The sequence below is a fragment of the Epinephelus moara genome, chromosome 12 (assembly GCF_006386435.1).
Source record: "Epinephelus moara isolate mb chromosome 12, YSFRI_EMoa_1.0, whole genome shotgun sequence".
NCBI lineage: Eukaryota > Metazoa > Chordata > Actinopteri > Perciformes > Serranidae > Epinephelus > Epinephelus moara.
The window spans coordinates 14,581,075-14,606,221 of NC_065517.1; the positions used below are offsets into that span (position 1 = coordinate 14,581,075).

The window sequence follows — 25,147 nt, forward strand, 5'->3', positions numbered from 1 at the left end:
CCAAATAGAGAGAAGATGCCCAAAACTAGATTTAAAAAAACGTCAAAAGAGAGTGAGACCCTGCCTCAAGATTGGACATTTATTCAAGAGCCAGAGGGCCATGTCTTTGTTAAAGGAAATGATTTACAGTCTTCAGTTGTTTTCATATTGCATTACCATCACATCCCATTGAGCATTATCCCTATTAAATTAATTGATTGTTTTTATAGAGCGCTTGAAGCCTGCAGGAACTTGCAATTGCTTAATGTTGCAGGTGTGCAATGAAATGAAAAACCATGAGTGTTTTTAAGTCCAGCTCTTATTATCTGAAATCTAAAAGTTGCTCAGGTGGAAACTAATGGTGTAAATACTTGCTGATTGGCCTTCAGGTTGGAGCTAGGTTTCATTTGAGTTTAGGGGTGCTTTCAGACCTAGAGTTGTCTTGCTTTGGTCCGAATCAGGGACTTATTTTATTACAAAGTTGCATAATTGCCTAGAGTTGGTTCATGTTCTCACGGCAGCATTTACAAGCGGACCAGATAAAATGCCTTGTGTGAGAAAGCTGCTCTCTATTGGTTGTAATTTCCATGCGGGAAAAATCCAGGAAGTAAACAAAACGTTGAAGCAGAGAACACTTGCAAGATAAATGTGACACTTTCTAATGTCACAATGGAGGGACAACTACGCAGGTTGATTTTAGCGCTGGTCATCGTGGACTATATTGCTGTCATTGTTCATTTTAGTCAAACCATACAGTTTGAAAACGAGGCGCGGCTCCAACTAGAAAACAATGTTTTGATGCATTGGATGTGCTGAATGTGCATATTAAGGCAGTACAGGAGGAGGTGCACATTAATAATCCTCCAGGACTGTAACATGCTCATGTTTAACCCAAACAATGTGTCATGTGACTGCAGTTGGTTCAGATCAAGGTCAGAACACGTTCTCACCACAAACGAACCGCACCAGAGTTCGGTTTTAACTGGACTGAGACCACCTCTTCAAGAAGGTCTCGGTCCGCACCCGAATGTGATTGCTGTGATCACACCTGCCCAAACGATTTGCACTTGGGGGGCAAACGAACTTGAGTTTGATTGAACCGAACCAAACAGGGCTGGTGTGAAAGCACGCTGAAGTAAATGTTTGTTTGGGCCCCCAGGAGACCTAGAGGTTAACATCTACAGTTTGATTCTAGCTAGGATTCTTTGTTGCACGTCTCTGTTGTATCAGGTTAAAAATCTGTTGAATGTCTCTGTACTGAAACATTGTTTCTAATTAGTCTTTTGTAATTGCAAGTGTAGAAGACAGTGTGTGGGAGCTCTTTGTTCTGCTATAGCCGCCACATGTTCTTCTCTGATGCACCTGCAGGTGTGCAAAAGTTTTACTTTTAGATTTCTCTGTAGCCTCCTCATTTCCTCTCAAGGTCAACATCCAAATGAAAAGCCAAAAACCTGATTGGTATTTACTTGATGTGTTTGTCAGAGCCGTGCTGCATAATGCTGGTATTTCGGGAACATTTTAATTACTGTATTTTTCTTCTCTGCATGAGCTGAAATACGGTATTATTAAATCTGTAACCCACAGAAAGTAATCCAGTTTAATTTTTATTATGTGCACAGCAGGCACTGGCTATTCAGGCTTTGCAAATTTAGCACATGTATTTAGAGACACATCAGAATTATACAGTAAGATATTTATTATACCTTTTCTGAATTAACAGATTTAACATTTAAGCAATTAAACAAATTAGCTGTTTTCAATTTTCTGTTTTAGCAACAGAACTTGATTGGCAAAGTTCATCATTGTTAAACATGAATTTGTTTCATGTCTCATTTAGGTTTTCCCCCATGAAACTTGTGCCTCCATTAGAGTTGTTTATGTTAAGACTGATTTATCACAGTATTGAAAGACAGTAAACAGAGCTTTTGAGTCATTGTCCAGCCCAGTTGTGACTGGTAGCACAGTAAATGGTAGTAATAGTATCTTACCTTTGTACCAGAATTCACTCAGACATGCAGCTATGCTCAGTGTCTGCACAGAAGCGTCATACTGGAGGCCAAAAGTGGTTTACCTTCTGGGAAATGGAGCTCTGGTTAGTTTCCTGAACACCTGATAACCCCCCACCCAGCACTCCCCCACTTTCTCACACACACACACACACACACACACACACACACACACACACACACACACACACAAATATACCCAAGCTGTGTGTATTTAGCCAGGGTTTAGAAATGGCTTTGGAGGCTTGCTGCTTTTACCTGGAAGAAGGAGAGTGAAAAGGAGATGTGGGAGACTGATAAAAGCGTAAATGAGACATGATAGAGAGTGTGGAGATGGTGGCCGATAACTGTGAAGTGGTAATTGAACGTGATGAAGTGCTTTGGTCAGTCAAGTGGGCGACAAGAAGGGTTCCTCATGAAGGTGATTGTATCAAGGTTAAATAGGGTTTGTAAATCAGCAGAATTTAGTTGTTAGTTCAGAAAGAGATTTCAGTCAAACATTGAAAGTGTCAGTCAGTAAATGTGGTGCTGTTAAGACACAACATTGGCCTGGTTTACATCTGGTATTAACATACGTGTATGGTGATTGGATCACAAGTGGATCGCTCTAAGTACAGGCGTGAATGCATCCAGTGCTTCCTGAAAGCATCTTGAAATGCAAAGGTGGTCTGGGCCACATATGGCCACAGTCTTTCAGCAGTGTGTGTATGCTAATTTGTCTTGGGCTACAGTGAAAGACTAACTCTGCTGATGTCCTTGCTTGTCAGACTTCAAAAAACTTTTTGTTGCTGCCATTACACAGGCTAGACTCAGTGATGAAGGACCGTCTCCGGAGCCGCTCTCCTCCTGGTGAGCTCTCAGTTCAATGTCTGCTCGGTTAGCACGAACTAACACAGCAGCAGCTGTTGAACGGCTCCAACTAACCCACACCATCACCGAAAAGGCTTGAATTAGTTATCAAACCCATTAATAACAGTTTAGTAACGTTAGCTGTGACTAAACTTTACTAACGTTACTAAACTGTTATTAATGGGTTCAGTAAGGGGGCTCCCTAGAAGAGTGGTTAGAGCACTCGTCTTCCATGCGGGGTTCGAATGCAGGGTTCGAATCCTGCTGGGGTCGACGTCAAAGGTATGCGGTCGCAAGAGGTTCCCACCGCCGAATCAAATTGGATCAAATTCCTTAAGGAATTTCAGGATAAGAGAGTCTGGATTCTGAGCCAAGTCCTCAGCGCGGGCACATCTCAAGCCCGTTGTAGACGGGAGGTTCCAGACGTAAAAGCGGATTCATTCAGTAACGTTAGCTGTGAGATGCTAACAGCTAGTCTTGTCACAGAGCTCACACTCTTGCAGCAGTTATAGTCTCAGCAGGTGAGGCTGAGGGACTGTGGGTTGCTCTGGCTTGTCTCATGATAAACAAAAAACAATGCATTCGGTCTTAACAAACAGAAATGATGCACATTTTTATTTGCATATCAAGCAGGGAAGTGATCCGGTCACAAGTGGTCACTCGAGACATGTGGAGAGACATTTGGCTTCTTGTCTTACAGGATAGGATAGTCTAAGTGTGAAAGGGGGAAGAGAAGGGGGATGACATGCAGCAAAGGGCTACATGTTGGGATCGAAACTGCGGCTGTTGCGGTAGGCCATTGCCCAGTATATGGGACGCCTGCTCTACCTACTAAGCCACGGGGCACCCCATGGAAACACATTCTAATGCCAGGTGTAAACAGACAGACGTAAAGCTTTCCACTTGTGATTGGATAACCCAAGATGCATGTTAATAACAAGTGTAAACTGGCTCATTGTCTCTCTGCTTGGAAAGTACTCAGTAGCATAGTATCCCTCTGCATTTTGTCATCGCCTTTGGAACAGTCACATATACCAGCTTGAACAAACAACACAATTGGAAACTCCTCACTTGCAGAAAGTGCAAACACTTCTCAAAGCCTCTGAGGATGAATCAACAAAAGTGCACACGGAGCAAAAGACGAACATTAGAAAGGCTGTAACACAACATGCTGAGAGGTAGACGGCATGTTCTGAGCTCAGTGCTCCTCCTCGGGCAGCATTTTATTTGTCTCGTGTGTGTGTGTTTGCACATCTGAGGCTTTAATAAATATTTTCCCTTTTTGCAAGCAAGCCGCTTCCAGTGGTCTTAATGTTGTCACTCCCACCTTTATTCCTCACTGTATTTGACATAGATACCTGGACTCAACATTCATGAATAGTGGCTGCTGTTACTGAATTACATCTGCTGTGTTAAAGTCAATCAATCAATCAATTTTATTTATAAAGCCCAATATCACAAATCACAATTTGCCTCACGGGGCTTTACAGCATACGACATCCCTCTGTCCTTATGACCCTCACAGCGGATAAGGAAAAACTCCCCAAAAAAAACAGTTAAGTTTTAAAAAAGTTTTATAAAGGCAAATGGGAACAATACGAAGGAAGCCCACTGAAGTAATTCCAGCAGTGTAATGCAGTGAGCACATTATAACCAATGTGATTTATGTGACAGTTTCTCAGCGGTAGCCGAACACTATTTCCAGTTCCTTCCCGTGTCTATTTCCATGCTAACATTCCACTGTCAGGAGCTGTGAAGTTACTCAGTAAAACCCCAGGAAGTGTGGTAATGAAAGGGTAATATATAAACAAATTAGCTCTCTCAGATTTGAATATTATTCACAGCAATTTACAGTTTTATGTTTTGTGTAGTGCAATAAAACACACCTCAAATTCACTGCAAGCAGGAAACTAACATCTGCTTAAAGTTTAATCTGCCACTTTCACTTTCCTGAAACACACACACGTGTGAGAGACAGGCACCAGGTGGGATCTGGTTTTTACAGCCAGAGAGAGAAGTCGACTCACTTTCTCACAGGAACACAGACGTGACCTTCGACCTCTCCTCTGGGAGACCTTTGACTCTGGGGCGTTACTCAGAGAGCACGATGGCTGGATTTTGAAGTCAGGTTTATCTCTCATGCAGCATGCTTTCTCTAGTCTCACACACACATTGTCTCACACTTGAGGCACACACACGTGCACTTTTACGGATGAGCTGTTTGTGTGTGAGTGGATTTATGTAATAGAGAAAATGGCATGTGCTAGATGGAAGGGATTTTTGAGACCTTAAAAGGGAACATGGGAGAAGTATCTACTGAGGATGGACTGATATCGGATTACAGATACCTGTCATTTAGAATTTAAATTCCAGAAACTGTATGCTGTCTTTAAAGATTGATTAATTTTGTTACAAATGCTTAATAGGAGGACTTAAAGTAGTGCCACAAAATAAAACAAAAACCCTGTTTTAGCCACTGTGAGCTTCTGAGCATAATGCCAATATAGATATAGAGTTTAAAACCTTTTTTTTTAGTTATAAGGAGTTCTTAAATTTAAACATATTTACAGAGTGGGTGGCTTAACTGTTGAAAAATAAACCTTCCTGTGTGCTCAGATTGACAAACTGTACTGTAATGGAGACACTGTTCCTTCATTGATTAATTCTTGATCGATTTATCGGCCCGGCTGATTCACTGACTGTCCTGGATTTAAATGCATTTCTGTTCAGGGTTATGAAAGAGTAAATCACTAAAACTTTTATCGGCAGACGTCCCTACTGACAAATAGATATCAGTAAGCGGCTAATATAAACAGTATGTCACCAACACCGGCTTGAACGCACACACTTAAAGAAGCACACACTTTCTCCCTCCCTGGTCTCCGTCAGGTTTTATCTAACATGATAACAGCTATCTACAACTTTGCCCTACTTTGTGTGTGTGTATGTGTGTCATAAATAATCCTGTCACACAAGTTTAGTCACAGGTATCTTTGAGCGCCCTCTCTCCTTCGCTGATGCCCCTGCCTGGCACTGCGAGGAGGGAGGATTAGGGTGCACACACACACTACAGTACCGTATACAGGTCTAACATACACATAGTAATTATACTTTAGATAATTAGGCTTACAGAGACAGAGGTGTGTGCACATACTACATGTTGACCTAGTAATAGAACCACATTCTCACAGTGACAGTAGTAGTCCAACATCAAAGACTTCCCTAAACCTCAGTTGATAGCTCTGTGCCTCGACTTGACTGGAAATAAGTGAGTGTGTGTTTGACAGGCAGCGTGTCGCAGGTCTTATCTGGGCCGCTGTTGTGTTTGGTGACATGCTGCTGCATTAGCATTTCATGTCAGACTGTGTGCTGTTTGCGAAATAAAAAAGCTGTTAAGGATTATTGAAATGAAAGCTGCAGAAAGGATAAACTAAACAGTTTGTCCTTGTTCTCACCCCTCACATTTCTATATTTTGCAACTTTGAGCATTTACCTGACATGCTTCAATAAGCTGCAAACAAACAAGCTAAAAATGTCGTCACAGGTCAGGCTTGTGCTCTTTAAAATGAATTTTACTGTACTGTTGTACTATTCAGTTAATTGTTATAGCTTAGAAGACATGCCCCACCCTTCACAATCACATTTGTTATCATGTTTTTCTGTGTGGCATTCATTCAAATATGATGCAAAGTCCTCATGGCGATGTTTGCTGTAGTTAATTGTTAATCTCTATATATTATCATGGTAGCATAGAAGAAGAAGAAGAAGCTTAAAAGAGGTTTGTCTTACTCAGGTTGGTCAGAATGTAGTTGAAAATTGAAAGTTTTTATGTTGTGGTCAATTTGATGTCGTCTTGAACTGCAAAAAACATCAAACATATTTATTACCGAATAATATTTGTGTGTAAATGTGTATATATTCTTGCCCCTATCAGTGTGAACTTGTCCAAAAGTTGCATTTTGCAGCAGTTACATCATGCATCTAATTATGGTTACACTATCTATGGTAGGTCCAGTGTTTTACTTCATGCAGCAAAGCTGTATGGACTTACTGGTGTGTAGACCTGAATTATATAAGTTTATTTTGTTTTTTAACCATTTCATCCTACAGCTTCAGTAACTTTGTATGTTTATTAGAACTGGACAATGGCCCTGATGTATGGGTTTGTAGGTCTTAAGATACGGCCTGCATGTATGGAGATGTGTCATTGGACTATGGTGTGGAAATATAGACTTGGACTGGACCATGGCCTTAAAGCAAGGGAACACAGGACTGGGCAGTGGTTCGGAGATAGGTGCGTCCTCGGAGTGCGTTATGTCTCGGAAGTATGGGGGAATATGGTTGTCATATGGGACTTGAGATCTCGTAAATTTGTTATTATTTTTGTTAGAACTGGACAGTTGTGTTGATGTCTAAATGCATGGGAGCGTGAGATTGGATTATGGCTTAGATATATGATGGCTTGAACCACAGACTGTATATAAAAATGGAGGACGCATCTCCTCTTACTCCCACTGTACAAAAACAAGTCAAAATATCCCAGATACAGCTGCTGCCATCTTTTGATGGTAACGTCCTTTGGCGCCAGAGTTCAGCAGCAGTGATCTCAGCAGTATCAAGTTCCCGTCTGTACACCCGTCAGACAAATCATGACCAGAACCATTGATCGTGAGCACACCGATTGGCACACACAGCTGGAGAGCTGTCATGTCATCCATCTTTATAATATAGTCTATGGTTTGGGCTTTGGCTAGCAATGCAGGGAAGTTGCACTGGGCTATTTTCTGGAGGGATAGGAGTGTAGAGCTCGACAAAGGCATTGAGGTTTTAGGAGTTTGCCATGGTCCGAAAAAATGTGGGCTTAAGACTGGACTTGTGCCATGAACATGAGGGTGTGGGTATGGACTAGAACCTGGCGGTGTGGGTCTGTCAGACTCCTGAAGGAATGGGGGAGTAGTCCTGGTGCACTGCACTTGAACTACATGTGGTTGTACTTGTCCAAAAGGTGGCCCAAAAGGCTGTGGTTGTACTGGGCAGTGTGTTAATTATCCACTGCTGGCTCTTAGCTGGGCTTTGTTTGAACCCAAGTGGACTAGTGTCTCCACAGTAACAGTTACCAACGGTTACGCAAGCTTGACAACGGCAACCCTCAATGACCCACATTCCAACAGTAAATCACAACACACACACACTCACACACACACATTCCCGGCTCCACCCTTGCCTATCGAAACTACGCTCAGTGTTTCCACTCTGCCTGACTGTGTCTCTATCAAACATGGGCAGGGGGGAGAAAGGGGGAGGTAAATAGAAGAAAGTTTTGTCTTTCATGTAAAAAAAAAAGCAGTCTCTCCCTGTTTTTTCATACTGTCGTTCCTTACTCACATTTATGAATCAGTCGGCCTTCGCATCCTCCTACCATCTCCTCTTAACTGTGTGAATGTATGTGAGAAGGAGGCCACTGGCTTTAACAGTGTAGAATTAATCTAGTTAAATCTAGTTTAAACCTTTGCCTCAAATCACCCTGCTCCGTCTCTCTGTCTCACACACACAAACACACACACGCACTCATTTGATCTGTCACCTTAAGTCGTTTGGCCGGTTGTCTACTGTGCTGAAATGCTGGCAAGGTCTCTCTTTAAAATTCAAATTCAAAATTGCTTTGTTGGCATCCTGACAGGAGAGATACCTACGTCGTACAAGATCCTCAGTTAGGGTTTTCCCGCTGCTGCATTTCAAGGCACAACATCCTCCTCTGACATTATGAATAAGAACTAAGTCTTATGAAATGCAATCTCAGAGAACTTGAAGGGAAAAGGACACAGTTTTCTTTGTCATCAGCTACAGGCCCAATTTTAATTCAAAAGCCCTTCAGGGGATGGACACAGTAACATGAACACAGTCCCGGCTACCTATGCCTCTTATTTTAGAGATATGTATGCAAGTGTATGAGCTATAGATTGTGGTGTTTGATTGCCTCAGATTGGGACTGTGTTTCCTTTATTTTGTACATGGCTGTTTCTGCATGACTTCGTTAGTTAAAGCATCCAGTTTGACTTCACTGGTGTTGCACAGCATTCCTTTCTTTCCTGCTCGGGATTTGTTTTTTCCTGAGAGTGAGATGATGTCCTCTATTAATTTTGAGCACATACTAGCTTTTTAACGTCTACAAGCTCCCTCTGAGATCTAAGGCTTTCTAAGACTTTTTTTAATGGCAGTTACAATAAAATACGAGGCCGGTTTTACGGCTGAAGCTTAACGATTGCGCACACACACCTGCTGTGTCAGCACTGTGTTACATATGATTATAGCAGGACTGGGTGTGTGATGTTGAAGACATTTCTGTTCTATAGTAGACTATGTGCAGAGGGAAATGTCAACATGTAGGCAATAAATTTGCACATACATACACTTACTGTGTAGATAGCCCCGGGTGTCTATTTCAGCCTGCTGCTTTCACATCCAGCACTGGTACTGGCTGTGCTTGAGCCTCTGTGTGTGTGTGTGTGTGTGTGTGTGTGTGTGTGTGTGTGTGATACAACAGATAATAAAGCTGAAACACAATAAATAGTAAGGTTTTATTTTACAGGCCAGAAAGTAAGGAGGTTGTCTGGAAAGAACTGTGTCATTTGGTCGTAACTCTAGGGAAAACCGTAATTTCCTAGAAAGAGTAAATGGAAGTAATCAGTTGGAAGTGTATGCAATGCATATTTTCACCATAATGTATACCAGTTACAGGGTTCTTTCCTTAAAACTTCATGAGAATTTTTCAAAAATAATTCTGAAATTTTGGTAATTACAGTGCACTGCCTGTTTTTAAGAAAAAGTCTTATTAAAGGCGGTTTTAGTGCACAAAAGTTGTTGTATGTGGTTTGACACCCAGGTCAGCAAATGACGCAACAGTTTTCTTTTTCTGTCGTCACACAACCTGCTGATACACTCCACTTCCTGGCTCTCAGCCAATAGTACTTCTCCCCTCTGTTGACAGTCAAGGCTGCTGAGCAGTTGTTTCACTGCACAGTCCTGCGTTAATAATGACTGTGCTCCGTTTATTAATAATGTAAAAATAATGAATAAGGAGCATTTGAATAATTTGGCTTGTTAAATGAATATACTGTCTGAACTAATATTCATATTAAATGGGTTATAGTCTGCATGCAAACATTAACAAGCAGTCTCTCTGTCTTTTCAACAGGACTTAGAGTTCCACGGTGTGATGCGGTTCTACTTCCAGGACCGGGTTGCCGGTAACTTTGCCACCAAGTGCATCAGAGTGTCCAGCACAGCGACAACACAGGATGTCATAGAAACGTTAGCTGAGAAGTTCAGACCAGACATGAGGATGCTCTCCTCGCCAAAGTACTCCCTGTATGAAGTCCATGTCAGTGGCGGTGAGTCCCATAGAGTGGCGATAAGGGGTCGACCCACACAACCAAGCCAACATCTTAACATGAGAAATTATATTAGTTTGACGTAACTGACTGTCAGATAAACTGGTGTGTCTTTCTGTGTGTTAGAAGAGCGTCAGCTGGACCTGGACGAGAAGCCTCTGGTTGTTCAGCTGAACTGGAACAAAGACGACAGAGAAGGACGCTTCGTCCTGAAGAACGAGAACGACATCCTTCCCAAGGTCGGCTGCTCTGTCTGATGTTGTCTGTTAACATGTTTGACTCATCCAGTCATTCATCCATCAGAGTAAAACAACATGCCTTATCTGACATATCTGGACATATCTTGGTATTTGGAGACATTTTTATGTTGTTGATGTAGATAACTTTAGGTTACCAGGGTAACCCCGGTTCTCTAATAACCGAGTGAGGTATCTGTCACTATGGGAAACGCCTCCAGGCCTGAAGGGGGTTCGATTAATGTAGGAGGTGTGGTTTTATCCCAGTTTTAACAACCTTGACTAGCAATATTTTTATGATACAGATTATTTTGATCATATTTTGTCCTTACTTTTGGTTTGTGGTTTGTGGTTTGTGGTTGGTTTGGTTTGTCTGTCTGTCAAAAATGATTCTATTAAATGCAGGACATGACTAACTGAAGAAGACATAAAAAAAAATAAGGTTTAAGACTACATTAAAGCTTCTGAGACCACATCATTAACTCTTCATCCCCTCTCTACCAGAAGAGTCAGAGTAATGGTCCAGAGAAGGAGAAGGATGGAGTGATCCAGAACTTCAAGAGGACTTTGTCCAAAAAGGAGAAGAAGAAGGAAAAGAAGAGGGAGAAGGAGTTCGCGCGGATCCCCGACGGAGACGAGCAGGCACTCAGTCGGGAGGACGGGTAAGAGACACACACACACACACTCACAGTCATCCATCTTTCTGTCCTGCCCTTACATCCTCTCAGTCCTTGGAGAGGTTCTTGTTTTTTTTATAATGCCAAGAAAAGCACAGAAGGCTCCAAAAGAGGAAAGAATTAGAGATTTAAACTTCGACCTTTCTGTTCCTCCATTTGTCTTCTTCTTTTTTTCACTTATTCCATCTTCTCCCTCATCATTCTTCTTCCTCGTTCTGTGGTTTAGAGAAAACAGTCGTCTGGCAGCAGAGGTTTATAAGGACATGCCGGAGACCAGCTTTACTAGGACAATCTCCAACCCAGAGGTGGTGATGAAGAGGAGGCGTCAGCAGAAGCTGGAGAAACGCATGCAGGAGTTCATGAGCAGTGATGGGAGGCCCGACTCAGGTACTGAAACTGTTTGTTGCCCCCCTAATTCAACACGTCTTGTTTACTCGTGTATCCAGTCCCTTTTCTGCCAAACCCAGCTTGAGCTGCTCTCCAGTCCATCCAGTCATGCATAGATCACAGTCTTATTGCTCTCATAATTCACAGTAGCTGTCAGAGAAAAAAACAAGCCAATGACTTCACCATTGTTGAGGCATAGATCCAGATAAGAGTATAAGGAACACTCCCTGAAGCTTAATGAGATTCATTATTATGATTTAGAGGAAGTTTTAAACCACCAAGACTTCTCCTACAGCTGGCTCTGGGCCCAGATGCTGCACCTGGGCACGATGGGGGTCTTAGTCTAGGAAGTAATGAAGAGCTTGATGACTTATTTTTAAAAGCTCCGGAGCATCTCTGCAGACATTTTAAAATGTGTTATAAAGACAACCATCTCTGCAACACTCGGCTAATTTGATCTGTATGGCAGTGAAGCTAGACGTCTAAGTAACGTCTGAGTAAAACATATATAATGGTCTGCCACATGTCTGATTAGTTCAGCAATTCAAATAGAACTGGTGTTCTGCTCAGTTGGACAGTCCAGAGGTTGAAGAAGCAGTTTACCAACCAAGACTTACGTAAGGGATAATGTACAACAAGTGGGTCATTAGCGAGAAATCAACCCTAACCCTTTAATGAAGGTCTTGAATCACCCTTAAGAGTGGCAATAATGACCCACTCACTGTATATTATCCTGCTTATTACATGGCTGCTTACTAAATAGATCGATGACTTGGCACAAAATCTTGATTTTGATAAATGATGTTATTGATTTCGAAATGATTTTGTTGCTTCCCAGTAAGCGTCTATGATCAGAACTGTGTCTAAAACAACAGCCTGTTATTCATGGCAGCTGTCTACTATTTAGAAATAACAGACCGTAGAACCGTGTTTCACCAATATATATCAAGTATTTAACAAAGCCACTGACTTCAATCCGTGTGGGTGTGGGTGTGCATGTTTGTGTCTATGTATGTGGAGGAGGTCAGCCCCAGCACAGAATGAAGGTGAGAGGCTGCAGCATGATAATAAATTGAACCAAAATGTTAGAAAGATTTGATAAAAGAACTGTTAATGTCGGTACTTCTCAGTACTACAGTCTTTGATAATTTAGTCCCAGGGCTCATTTAGTATCAGGTTTCAGTACCTATCCCTACCAATAAGAGTACTGAACCTGGCAAAAATAAGTGGCACATATCACCTGGCTTACACCATCCCTGTTAAGTAGCACAGCATTGGTGGAATATATAGTAACTCCTTACAGCAAGTAGGAGCTGACAAACTGGTCAGGATTGAGGGAACAATAAGTGAAGCCAAATATAAAAACCTTCTCTCAGAGTGAGTATGACATCATGCAAAGATTCAGAGTTGGTTTGGCTTCGGAGCAAGTGTGAATGTCCTTGTGTGGCTTCAGCAAAACCTGACGTGAACTCTAGAGAAAATCTGCAGGGAGACCCTGAACATCACAGTTCAGTGCTACTTCTTATCCAGTGTGACAGAGCTCGACTAATCTGTGAGCTTGGCTCAAAGATGCAGCTGATAGGGGTGTTCTGCAGCTGTAATCACCACCTGAAGCTCTTGTATAAAGAAATGAATAGAAACTAGACAGTCACGTAGGGCTGGGTGATATGGCTGAAAAATGTATCACAATATAAGTGTTTCATATCAGTCGATATCGATAATTATTGAATTTTTTAAAACCTATTTGAAATAAGGACCAGAAGAAATTTTTTTTAAATTTAAACACTTTTATTTTAAATGTAACCTTTCCTCAGTAATGAACAAACGAACACAGGGGAAAAAGAGGTCAACATAACCATGAAAAATAAAATAAATAAATATACTGGTTAATTCTGAAGTACTGCCAAACTGGCGAACTGACCTTTCCTAGACAGAGTCTACTGTATATTAACACTTAAAATAACATGTGTACAGATGTGAAGCCCTGGCTGTATCTGACTGAGCCTTAATGAAAACTGTTGTCTTGTATTTTTTTTCCTCTGAAAATATTAACCTTATAGTCAGACACTGTTTATTTAGCCTGTGTAGTTGAGGGGACAGGTCTGCTCTACAGCAGCAAACTGATGTGATGCTGATTTACAGGAGAATTCATGTCAAATGGAGGATAAACCATGAACATAAACTACAGATCCCCTTTAAAGCATTTTAATAAATTAATCTATCATAATTAAAACAACTGGAGACTGAAAGCAAACTGACATACGGGTCTGATCACTTTTTTAATGAATTGACATCATTCCAGACAGGATGTAAGTGTGTCTGTGACTTCCTGTACGGACTGAAGGCTGCTGGAAACTGTCGGGAAACTGTCCGACTTCACCGCGGCTTTTTGTCACCGCCCCCTGCTGCAGCTGCCTGCTCTCGTCTACTTTCCAGGCAAGGCGCAGTTCATCTCGAACGAGCCTATTTTCTCCTTTCACTGTTTTGTTATGAGTTGCAGACACGAGGCACGAAGGCGCAACCAAACATGAAACTTCTAGTGTGCGTCTCACTCAACAGGATATTGGAACGTTACGTACGTTACAAGCAGTGAGTGAGTGAGTTTGTTCATGCAACCAAACTTGCTTAGCTGGGCCGGGAGCGAGGCTGAAGCCCTCGCTGGAACTGCATCCCCCAGAATGCCTTGCTGTTCAGGACGGTGATTTTCTTCCTGTTTTATTAGACGTTTTATCGAACGTATTTTCTATTGATATCGATCACATGTCTATCGCGATAGATATCGCTATCGTTTTATCGCCCAGCCCTACAGTCACGTTTTTTACTATTGATAAAATATTAGTATATATTTTACCTGATCTTTCAGTTTTCATCAGCTGGTCCAGAGAAGACCATATGTTGTGGGCACGTCTCACGCTGACATGTTTACACACAGAAAGACATACTGCACGTACATGTTGAATGAATGAAACAAACACGCTGGCTGGTTCGATGAGTGACTCAAGCATTACCTAATCACTCTGCCAGACAGACAGATGGACCAGTGAACTGACTCTAAAAACAGCTTTCACCACTGTCCACATACGGTAGACACACACACACACACACACACACACACACACACACGGTGGGACAGGATGGCTTGTGGTCAGACAATGACGTTCTCCCAGCAGAAAATGCTATTTTAAACAAGCTCATTTTATGTAATGCTTCTCAAAACCCTGTTTGCTTTGCTGAAGACTCCCTTGCGGGTTTTACGAAGGTGATCATTTCCAGTTGACACATCACGGTCACACGGCTCGGCGTGGTACATTATATGTATTTTATGAGCACCACAGGCAGTCCCTTCCACCTATTGCTTCTGCTTTTTACAAGGAAAAATGTAATTCAGCACTTTAAATTTCCTGTTATGTGTAGTATGTTCAACTCAGTGTCCCTGTACAGAACATTGTTGGGATCCATGCCCAGGCCACTGTCCTGTCATTGGCAGTGGATTACTGAGGAAGACATACTATGTTCAGATCATGGTGGATTGGCAAAATTAGGTAACACTGTGTGAATGTAATTTTAACTTTAGGAAAACTTTTTAGTTTTTGTACTAAAAGGGAACCAAGAGACGCCTCTCTTTGCCTTATGTTAACTTCATTTCTTTGGGTTTGGATGACGGTTTGTGTCCTGTGGTTTGAATGTCGTTAAAGAGACTTTTCCACTTGTAAAACACAAAAAGTGTTGGGGAAATGGCTTGAGCCAGGTTTATACTTACTATGTTAAACTGTCTCTGCGTAGTTGCTTACTGTACGCTGTAGCTTATGCCAGTGGTTCCAACTGGAGTGACTAAGAGACAGCTACTTTACAGAGACAGCAAACTAGCCTAACGACATGGCCAAACGCAAGTATGATGCTAAATGTATTAAACTGTGTCTCAGCGACGTGGATCTCCTGTTTGTTTTTGTTGTCTGAAAACCATTTCCCTCAGCGGCAGTGAAGCTTTTTTACACTGATTTCAGAGACAAGAAACAATAAAATGTAAAAACAATAAAAACCCCACGAAATTGCAGCTGAAATCTTCTGTGTGATTTATCCTGGCTTTATATGAATAGAGGAAAAGTCCGCTAGCTGCTAGGCTAATTTATGCAATGTAAAATGTCATAGGCTTATACTAATAGAGTTAGTATGTCATATGTGGGGGAAACTATCTACCAAGAGACAATTGTTTTGTCTTTGAACCCTGTGAGTTATTATGGAAACTTTTTAAGACTGTTTTATTATTTATTTCACCCTTCAAAAATTCCAAGCAAATAATAATCTGGCCTTTTATTTGTTACCAGGGTGCAATAACTAACAAAATTTGTGTGTCGCACTTTCCTACAGGAGGCACTTTGCGGATATACGCTGACAGTCTGAAGCCCAACATCCCGTATAAAACCATCCTGCTCTCCACAAGAGACACGGCTGACTTTGCTGTGGTAGAGGCGCTGGAGAAGTACGGGCTGGAGAAGGAGAACCCCAGAGAGTACTGCATTGCCCGGGTAACTATACTTATCTTACTACAACTCCACCATGAAACACATCCATCCTCTCAGATAGACGGTGCATACCAAAAATACCAGATTTGATATGCCCCCGTTAAAGTCAAGCCAAGTTAAACTGTTTTAAGTTGAACGTGGTTTTAAGGAAAATACAAGTTTTGGCCTGCGCTGTGAGTTGTAAGCCCTTCCAGCTGCAGTGGATACTATTTAACAGGTATCAAGTCACATCGAGTGCACCCATATGTGATGGCAGCACCTTATTCATCATGTTTTGACTTGCACCAAATTTAAAGTGAATTTATTTGTGAGTGTGCTGCCAGCCACTGCCCACTTCTTAACACCTACATCCTCCCCTGTTCTCTACTGAACACAACCTTCTATCTTCCCATCTCATCAATAAACACCTCCATGATTCTTCTGAGAGGCTGTGTGCAGAGGGCAGCCAAGGTCACGGTCACATGCGCAAGAACACACACACACACACACACACGCAAACACACACAGATGCATGCACTCTTCACCGGACTGGCAGATTGAAACAGAATGCTACTTGGCACTAAAACCTTTGGGAGGAATGCAATTCAATTGCTTTCAGACTGAGTGCTACAGCAGCAGCAGATGCTCTATGCCTGCGTGTATATGTGTGTCTTATGTGTGTGCGTGTGTTTGTGTGGTCGTGACAGTGAACTTGGCTGCCCTCCCCACAGCCTCTCCCATTATCTATCCTCTCAGATGGACTCTGGCTACGGCCAATCATATGAAATAACTGCTGCTCCCACAGCCAATACAGTGGAAGACCCTCCAGAGACCACACACACACACACACACACACACACATACATTGTCCCACACACACACATTGTCCCAGATACACAAACACACACACACTGTTGATAGTCAGTAGCAATTTGCTGATGAGACTGAAGCACAGGGAAAGTCCATTAGGTTAGTGAGCATGAGATATAAGCACTAGTACTCGAGCTAGTAGCATGTCAGCTTGTGTTTTTATGTTTGGGGGGTGAGTGGGTGGGGTTGGTGTTAACCGAGATGAGACTGAACTGCATGAAGAGATGTAGGATGGCTGTAGACTACAGGCAGCTTTGTAAAGAAATACAGCAACTTTGCAATATTTATGAAGCCTGAGAATAGCCAAACAAGTATTTTTAGTGTATATCAATATCAATCCGTTAGTAATTTTCTTGATTAAAAGCTACATTTTTTTGGTCTATTAAGACCCACACACACCAAACTGACTTCAGAGAGCTAGCAGCAACCAAGGCCCCCTGCTGTGTCTCCTGACATTACCGTGTCTCGGCCAGAAAAGTTGCCTACAGCTGACACATACGTTCTGCACCTGTGAGAGGAAATAATTCTCCACACCAGCAGAAATAAGTAGTCTGTAATCGTTTATTCAAAAAAGGGAAATTGGAAGACTGTCTTGATGCTGGTTAGAAAGTTAGTACATTTCCAACACAATCCAGTGTTGAAAGAACAGAGCATATTGATCGTGCACCAGTGAACAATAACACAAACCATCACAAAATGTTTCTGCTTCAAGAAAAACAAACGTACCTAATATAACAAGTTTGTTTGGGTCTCACTCCCTCTTGACTTAAGCTTTTTGTTTACTTACCTCACTTACGTTTTTCTTCTCGTGTGCTGAGCTAAACTGCCAATCAGAGTGATTTCATTCACAAAGGCTGACGCTGAGCCAACACGTTGAATAGGCCAAAAGAAGTAGACAGGAGCCGACGAGGGGCAATGGTGTAAGACACACTGCACCGACGAGGGCGGCAGACAATCACCAACAGCCCAGCTTTGACAACCGGCTGATGATGTCCTCAAATGTCTTATTTTTTCCACAACTCAAAGACAGAGTTTACTGTCATAGAGGGGTCAAGAAATGAATGAATTAATTAGTCATTGCAGCTCTAATACTGTATAATTCAAGCAATCTAATAATTGTCAACTTTGGAACTTTGGAAATCATGGCACATGAAATTCGTCTCAATCTAAGAATCGTTATCTTTAAACCCTATAATTCCTCATTCCCACTATAAATCAGGTTTTTTTTGCACTATGATTTAAAATACTCATATGACAGACATTGCGCAAACTGTTAGTACTTTGTTTGTTTATGTGTTTATTGTTTTTATTGTGTTAATTCTATTCTAATTTGAATATGTGAATAGACTATGTTTTATGTGTGTGTATTTTGAAGGGGCAACAAGCCTGAGTTGTGAGATGACAACAAACAATGAATAATCTCTTAGACACATTATTTGACATGGGCACATTACACACGCCTCCACCCACAGAAGAAACATTTAATAGTTACATTTAGGAACAACTGTGATCTTTTGCTATCTGAAATAGTAATTAAAAGTCTTCTTCTCATCTCAAAGTCTGTCTGTGAATTACAAGAATAGAAGCACATTCTGTAATACAGCGTCTCTGTGAACTCTGAGCTGGTCACTGCTGGAGTTTGTTTTGCTTTAGTTTCCTCAGCTGACCCAGTTTGTTTTTCTGGTTTGTTTTCTTTGCAGCAAGATGATAAGTCAGGCAAGGAAGTGATTCTGGATGATACTGAGTGTCCACTGCAGATCTTCAGGGACTGGCCTGCTGACAGAGGTAACACACACACACACACACACACACACACACACACACACACACATGGTTCCACACAATAAATTTACAGCATGCTTCTCTCAGACTCTTCCTCTTTTCTTGGTTGCTACCGCCCCCTCCTGTTGCCGTACAGTCATTACAACTCTGCTTGTAGCTCCTCACCTTGTTCTTGTTGTGTCGTTTGTTGCACAGGATCAGAGAAGTGTTGTTGCAAGCATGGGCTACCATATATCATATACTAAACAATCTTTTGGTGAAAAACATTCCAGTGTAACATGCTAAAATTTGTATTATTTCATGTGTTAGGAGCGCTAGTGTTCCAGCTGAAGAAGAGACCCCCGGACTACCAGGGGAGGAAGGCAAGAAAAGACGATAAAGGCCTGCGAGGGAAGGAGGGCAGCAGCAGCTCCCTGCCGCCCGAAAAACTGCCTTACCTGGTAGAGTTGAGCCCAGGTAGGACCGCAACACACAGCACCATGATGTCTGCTCCTGTATTTGTGATGTCTTAGCTCCATCAGACATACTTGTACAACAGCAGCAGTAAAAGAAGCAGCAGCAGCTATTCTGATGAACACCACTGTTATGAGTGGTGTTGGCCAGCAGGCAGCAGTGCAGCTACAGTAAATAACAATCAGTGTTCCTCAAAGGCAAGCCTGTCTCACTTTCCCTGCTAATGTGAGTGAATCACCTGTGGCTGCATTATGGATTCCAGCTGTTTTTGTGGTTTGTGTTCCTACTAGTGCAGGATTTCCTCAGTATATAAAAGTCACCACAGGAGGTCAGGAATCGCTGAAGTCTCTATTGGAGACGGCTCTTAGAAGTAGCTGCATTTACCTGAGGATGATAGTGTATGCTGCCTCCGCATTACTTCCATTCAACACCCCAACACACTATAGCTTCATCCTGAATCCTTGAAGCTGCCGGGACAGATGTTACTGCAGTTTTATACACCACAAAAGAAACACTTAGTCAATGCATTATTTACCTTGAGTTTTTTTAAATGATAACTATTTATGGCAGCATCTTTTAACTCTAGCATTATTATTATTAGTCCAGGCTGCAACTTGAATGTTTTTTGACTGGGTAAGCTGTTTAGAAGTCTGCTTGCCCACAATTTTTACTTGCTCCTAAACAAAATGTTTGATTTATTAGCAGAACTGTCACAAAAGAGGACCTCGTTTTATCCACCTTGCTCTCAAACTGGCAGCAAAGTGTGCAATATTTAGTATCCTGCTTCCAGGGTAATTGAAATGCTCACGTGTACTTCATCTCATGAACTTTGTCTTAACCTGCTGCCATTTTCTTGTGAGTGCCCGTAAATCCTGCACAAGAACATGTGTAACATGTGTTTTCAATGGAAAAAGCCACCATACAATGCTCTAACCAACTTAAAAATGCCTTATGATGTTGATCTACCTTTCATTTCAAAGTTTGCTTTACTTCTTGATATGATGCTGATGTGAAGAGCAGGAAATGTCTTTGTGATCTAAACATAAACATCAGATTTACAGTCAGTTGGTACACCCAGATGTTCTTTGATTGGGAAAAAAAGTTTACTTAAGAGTTGTTCAAAATGCATTGTGGGAAATGGAGGAAAATCCCTGAATTAGAGGTAGATTCGACAGGTTAAGAGACCCGGAGTACAACAAAAGGTAAGTTGCTACAGCGAAGGTTCTGGAATGCAGTAAAACAACCCCAGTATAGAGACATCACTGTGATACTACTGAAGCATTTTGGAAAACAAACCCTACCTGAGTCTTGCTAAATGTGACCAGCCCTAACAGCTTGTTTCTCGCTACTGATCCCTCTCTCTTTAGCTTCCCTCTCTCTTTAGCTTCCTCTTTGTCTGTCATGAGCCTCATGCCATTAACTTATCTGACCCGATGGTGACCCCAAACACTTGGCATCACCAAGCTGCAGTGCTGGCACAGTTTTGGGGAAACCAGTGGGTCTTGTCCAGGAATGAACTAACACATCGACTTCATCCTCTGTCAGGTTGACAGGTCACTGTCTGTGGAAAGGATTGAAAAATTGATTTGGTTGCTCTCCTAAACACTGGGTGCTGGGACTGTGTGTGGGTGTGTGAGAGAGAGAGTGTGTTCCTGTATGCTTGATAACTAATATAGCTCTTTGCAGTGGCTAAGATTAGTGTGTGTAAGGCAGAGGTTGCAGCTTTGGTTACCTGTAACTAGTGATGTTTTCCTTTAAAGTTAATTTAAGATAAGGACTAATATCTGGTAAGAACAGTATTGCATTCTATCATAAATGTAGACAGTGAAAAACCCTCAAATACTCCATATGTGTGAGAGTGTGTGTGTGTTTGTATGCCTCCATGCATTAATGGGTTAACAAGGTAATGCTGCATTTTTCCTCCTTGCTGCATTTTCACCCTCTGCTATGTGTCTGTTTTCTTCCCCACCTTCTTATGGCATGGTGTGTGTTTGTGTGTACGTATGTGTGTGTGCGGGGCCTTGTGCATGTGTCCTTCTACCTCCGCACCTGCCTGCCTGTTTGCCTAGGGCGAGGGAATCACTATGCCTACTACGCCTATCGGCACCATGAAGGTAAAAAAATCCACCACACCTCCTCTGTGTCTGTTGCAGTGGCTGATGGGATTGTTGGGAGGGTGTGCAGTGACCCCCGACTCCCCATTTGGCTGATAATAATCAAACACATGCCCCCCTCTGCTAAATGTAGTGTCTGTGTTGCACTCATAGTCTTTTAGTAGTGTTACTGCACTGGTACAGCTTATAGCTATTTAGATTTTATAGGTAAAATTCCTTTTTATGTCCCTTTAAAGGAATTGTTTGACATTTAGATGGAAAGATTGATGATATTCTCATGTCTGTACGCTAAATATGAAGCTACATACTACAGCCAGTTTGCTTAGCTTAGCACAAAGACTTAATACAAGGGGAAACAGCTAGCCTGGCTCAGTCTACAGGTGCTGGCTTCAGTATGATGTTCGCTGGAGGAAAAGTGGTATATGCATTTCCCAAAATGTCAGACTAACCTTTTGAATAAAATTTAGGAGATTATTACACTTTAAAGAAAATATTAGGTGCAGATTCAGAAGACATGTTATTGCCAACAAAAAAAGACACACTAAAGTCGTTTTTGGAAACAGTTTTTTTTTATATTGCATTCCCAGTTACAGTAAAATTGACTGACAGTGGCTACAAATAAAACGTCAAACTGATAGTAACATTAAATGCTTAAAAATTTAGGACCGTGCACTCGAGGAAACACTCCAGCGAGTGTATCTGGTATCTTTGTCTTCATAGTGATTACCCTGTAAAGTGCATTTCTAAACAGAGTCACAAGGTGTGATATAGGAAACTTCAAATCAAGCAATACTTTAAAGGGGACCTATTATGCTTTTCCTTATTCTCTGTCATGTATATAGTTTTACAATGTCGGATATTCATATTAAATATGGCTTAAGATTCAAATAATGAGGTAAATGTATGTAAAAATAATCCCTGGGAGCAAAAGCCTCGGGCTTCAGACTGTTCTGAATACTCTGTTATCAACGGTTTATTCCACTTTCAAGACAAGATAAAGTCAGCTCATGACAGATTTCTTGATATGTGATCTGCTCCAGGTGTATTACTGCAAGTGTTTACATTATGTAGCCTTCACTGCTACATGTAGCTACATGCTAATGTCAGGGAAACATGTAAACATGGTTGCTAATATTGTTAATTTCACACCGATTTGGGATCATATTCCTGCTGGAACATGTCCAGTTGTGTTTAGAAGATTTTATTGGTGATTTGTAAGAGGAGAAAGTGAGGCTATACACAGTTATTTCCTGTCTGCAAGTACACTGCTACATGTAGCTACATGCTAACATCCGACAGCTCAGGGTGTCTCTTTAATAGTCTATCAGGGGTGCAGATAAGATGGCTGCAGTGCAGAGACAAGGACAAGCACACCTGACATGTTTTGGGATACTGTATAATATGTTATTGATCATGTTATCTGAAACATAAATGTATAATTCAACAGAATCTTCAAAAGATTCAAAACACATTCCCTTCTCCATTTCTTGAACGTGTCTAGTTGTGAAGATTTTGGATTAGATACGTTCATTAGTGTTTTTGCACTGTAAAAAGTGCCGCTATACTCCGTTATAGTCATTCCCTTGGCTGAATTGATGGTACAGATATGCCAAGATACAGAAGACCTGGAAAGGCTGACCAATCAGAGCAGATTAGGCTTGTTTAGGAGGGTGGCTGAAAGAGACAGGCGCTAAAACGTGTGTCTCAGACAGGGTGAATACAGGTGTTCCAGCACAGACAGTATGAGGTAAATAAAATGTTTTTCAACCATTGAGGCATGTGAACATGTTCTGGTATAAACCCTAAACACAAATATGAGCATAATAGGTCTCCTTCAAAGAATACTAGTATACTAAAGCTTTAGCATGGAGCATGTTACTATTAAACTTGATTCAACAATGATCTCTAATAGATACATGGTGTCCCTGATCTCATACACAGTTGCCAGTTTCTTCTTAAAGCTCATTACATGACTGTAAAAGGCCAAGCCATCCTGGTAGCCTTGTCATATTAGCTGTTTTCTGGATTATTTTTAGAAGGTGGTTCTGAGGTTTTTCTGATACCCATTCATTTTTACCCAGAATTTTTTTCCACCCAGAGCAGCCAACATTTCCCTTTTTTCTTTGGTGAACTAATATGCCGCTTTGCTTTTACTAAACTCCTGTTTACTAATAATCAATAATTGCTCTGCAGCCCCACCAGCCACCATACTTTTTTGCCACGTTAGCAGTGTACATCCCAGTAGACTCTTATTGACCCTGTCATGTTGAAGTAATGGATGGATCCTATGCTGTCATGTGTGGACAGATAGTGTGAGTGTGTGAGGATGAGTGTGAATGCAGTGCTTCTTGTGATGTGAGGACCATTGTGCCCAGTGCTAAATCTATGTGTGTGTTTGTGTGTGTGTGTTTGTAGACGGGTCTGACTCACGGGACAAACCAAAGCTGTACCGGCTTCAGCACAGCATCACCGAGGTCGGCTCAGACTGCACAGAGGATGGAGCCATACAGGTAACTACATCACCAGAACATTTACAGTTGTTTAAAGCCACACTAAAACACATTTCTACTATTGCATGGTATTTAGTTGGAGAATACTGGTGTGGAAGCCACTGTACCTGGAGAAAAATAAACACAACTTACATTTTATCTCTTTCGTAATCACAATTTCAATCAAGTAAGTAAATGTCAGAACAAAAACAGAGGATATATTAACTGATTTCTTAGCAGCATTGAACTTAAATTTCAGTTTCAACTAGGCGCTCCTGATGTAGCTTCTGTAATGTGTGTTGTGCTGACGTACCTGCCATTGTTCGTCCCCAGCTGCTCGGTCCAGGGATCCTGCCCCACCACTGCAACCTCATGCACAGTGAAGGCATGGTCACCGTGACGCCACACGGTCCAGACGCCGACACCTTTGTTGACGGGCAACGAGTCACCGAGACGACGGTGCTGCGTTCAGGCTCCACCCTCCAGTTTGGCTCTGCACACGTCTTTAAATTTGTGGACCCGATGTTCGACCAGGGAGGGAAGAGGGAGCCGGCTGCAATGATGAGGAGCCGACACAAGTCAGGGTGAGGGGAAGGAGGTCTTTACCTCTAACTTTATCTTTCTTTTTATTTCCTTCTTTACCTCTTTATCTTTCCATGATCCCTCCTTTTAATCTTCCCTACTCAAGTTTGTGAGCAGAAAAAAGAAGAGGGTGTTATTGTAGATGAAGGGAGGAGAGGATGAGGTTTGGAGTTGGCAGGCAGAGCGAGAGATGAAGGGAAGGAAAAGGGGGAGGAGGGAAGTTTTGGGGTTGGACGGACGGAGAGAATGAGGAAATGAGAGGAGAGGAAGAGCGGAGGTCTAGGGTTATGGCAGGCGTGCTGCCCTCTAATCTGATCAACATGGTGTTGGGTGTGGCCTCCTGCTCGCTGTCGTTTCACACACTTCACAGGAGACAGAAAGTGGGAGCACACCAGATAAGAGGAGAAGGAAGTGTGGGTGAGCTGGTTAGGGATGAGTGAAGGACAAAAGAGAGCTTTTGTATTTGAATTGAATGGCCCTTTAATGACTCTATGGAAGACTGACGCTGCGAGAAAGAGGTGCGTAAGTAACTGACACGGTAACTCTTTGCTCTGTTTGTGTTTCTGCATGAATTAGTTCTTTCAGATGATGCAAGACTGGAGTTACAAACCCTGGTTTCTCTTGTGAAGCTTGACCTGTGAAGTTTTCATTATTTTGAGGTCCATCACACATCTTTTCAAAGTGTTTCTAAAGTTGGGTGTTGAACAAATTTAAAGTTGTTTAAATTTGGTGGCAGAATGTAAAGTGTGTTTATAGGTGCTTTACTGCACCAATAAGGAGTAAACATTTTGAAAGGTAACCTTATTTTTGTAATATATAAGAGGTTACAA

The 25,147-nt window shown here is 41.8% G+C and overlaps 1 protein-coding gene across 12 annotated transcripts in view; it reads left to right on the plus strand.

Annotated features, from left to right (window-relative positions):
- Positions 1-25,147, plus strand: part of afdna (afadin, adherens junction formation factor a) — a 128,713-nt gene that overhangs the window by 27,925 nt on the left and 75,641 nt on the right. For 6 of the 12 annotated variants that reach the window (XM_050059045.1, XM_050059053.1, XM_050059054.1 and 3 more), the window contains exons 2-11: positions 10,030-10,225; positions 10,352-10,464; positions 10,966-11,123; positions 11,365-11,525; positions 15,894-16,051; positions 18,598-18,682; positions 18,989-19,135; positions 21,202-21,246; positions 23,662-23,756; positions 24,069-24,319. In XM_050059045.1, the coding sequence (XP_049915002.1) occupies positions 10,030-10,225; positions 10,352-10,464; positions 10,966-11,123; positions 11,365-11,525; positions 15,894-16,051; positions 18,598-18,682; positions 18,989-19,135; positions 21,202-21,246; positions 23,662-23,756; positions 24,069-24,319 (1,409 nt within the window). The remainder of the gene's footprint in view (positions 1-10,029; positions 10,226-10,351; positions 10,465-10,965; positions 11,124-11,364; positions 11,526-15,893; positions 16,052-18,597; positions 18,683-18,988; positions 19,136-21,201; positions 21,247-23,661; positions 23,757-24,068; positions 24,320-25,147) is intronic. The other 6 variants (XM_050059046.1, XM_050059056.1, XM_050059047.1 and 3 more) reach the window with 5 other exon arrangements.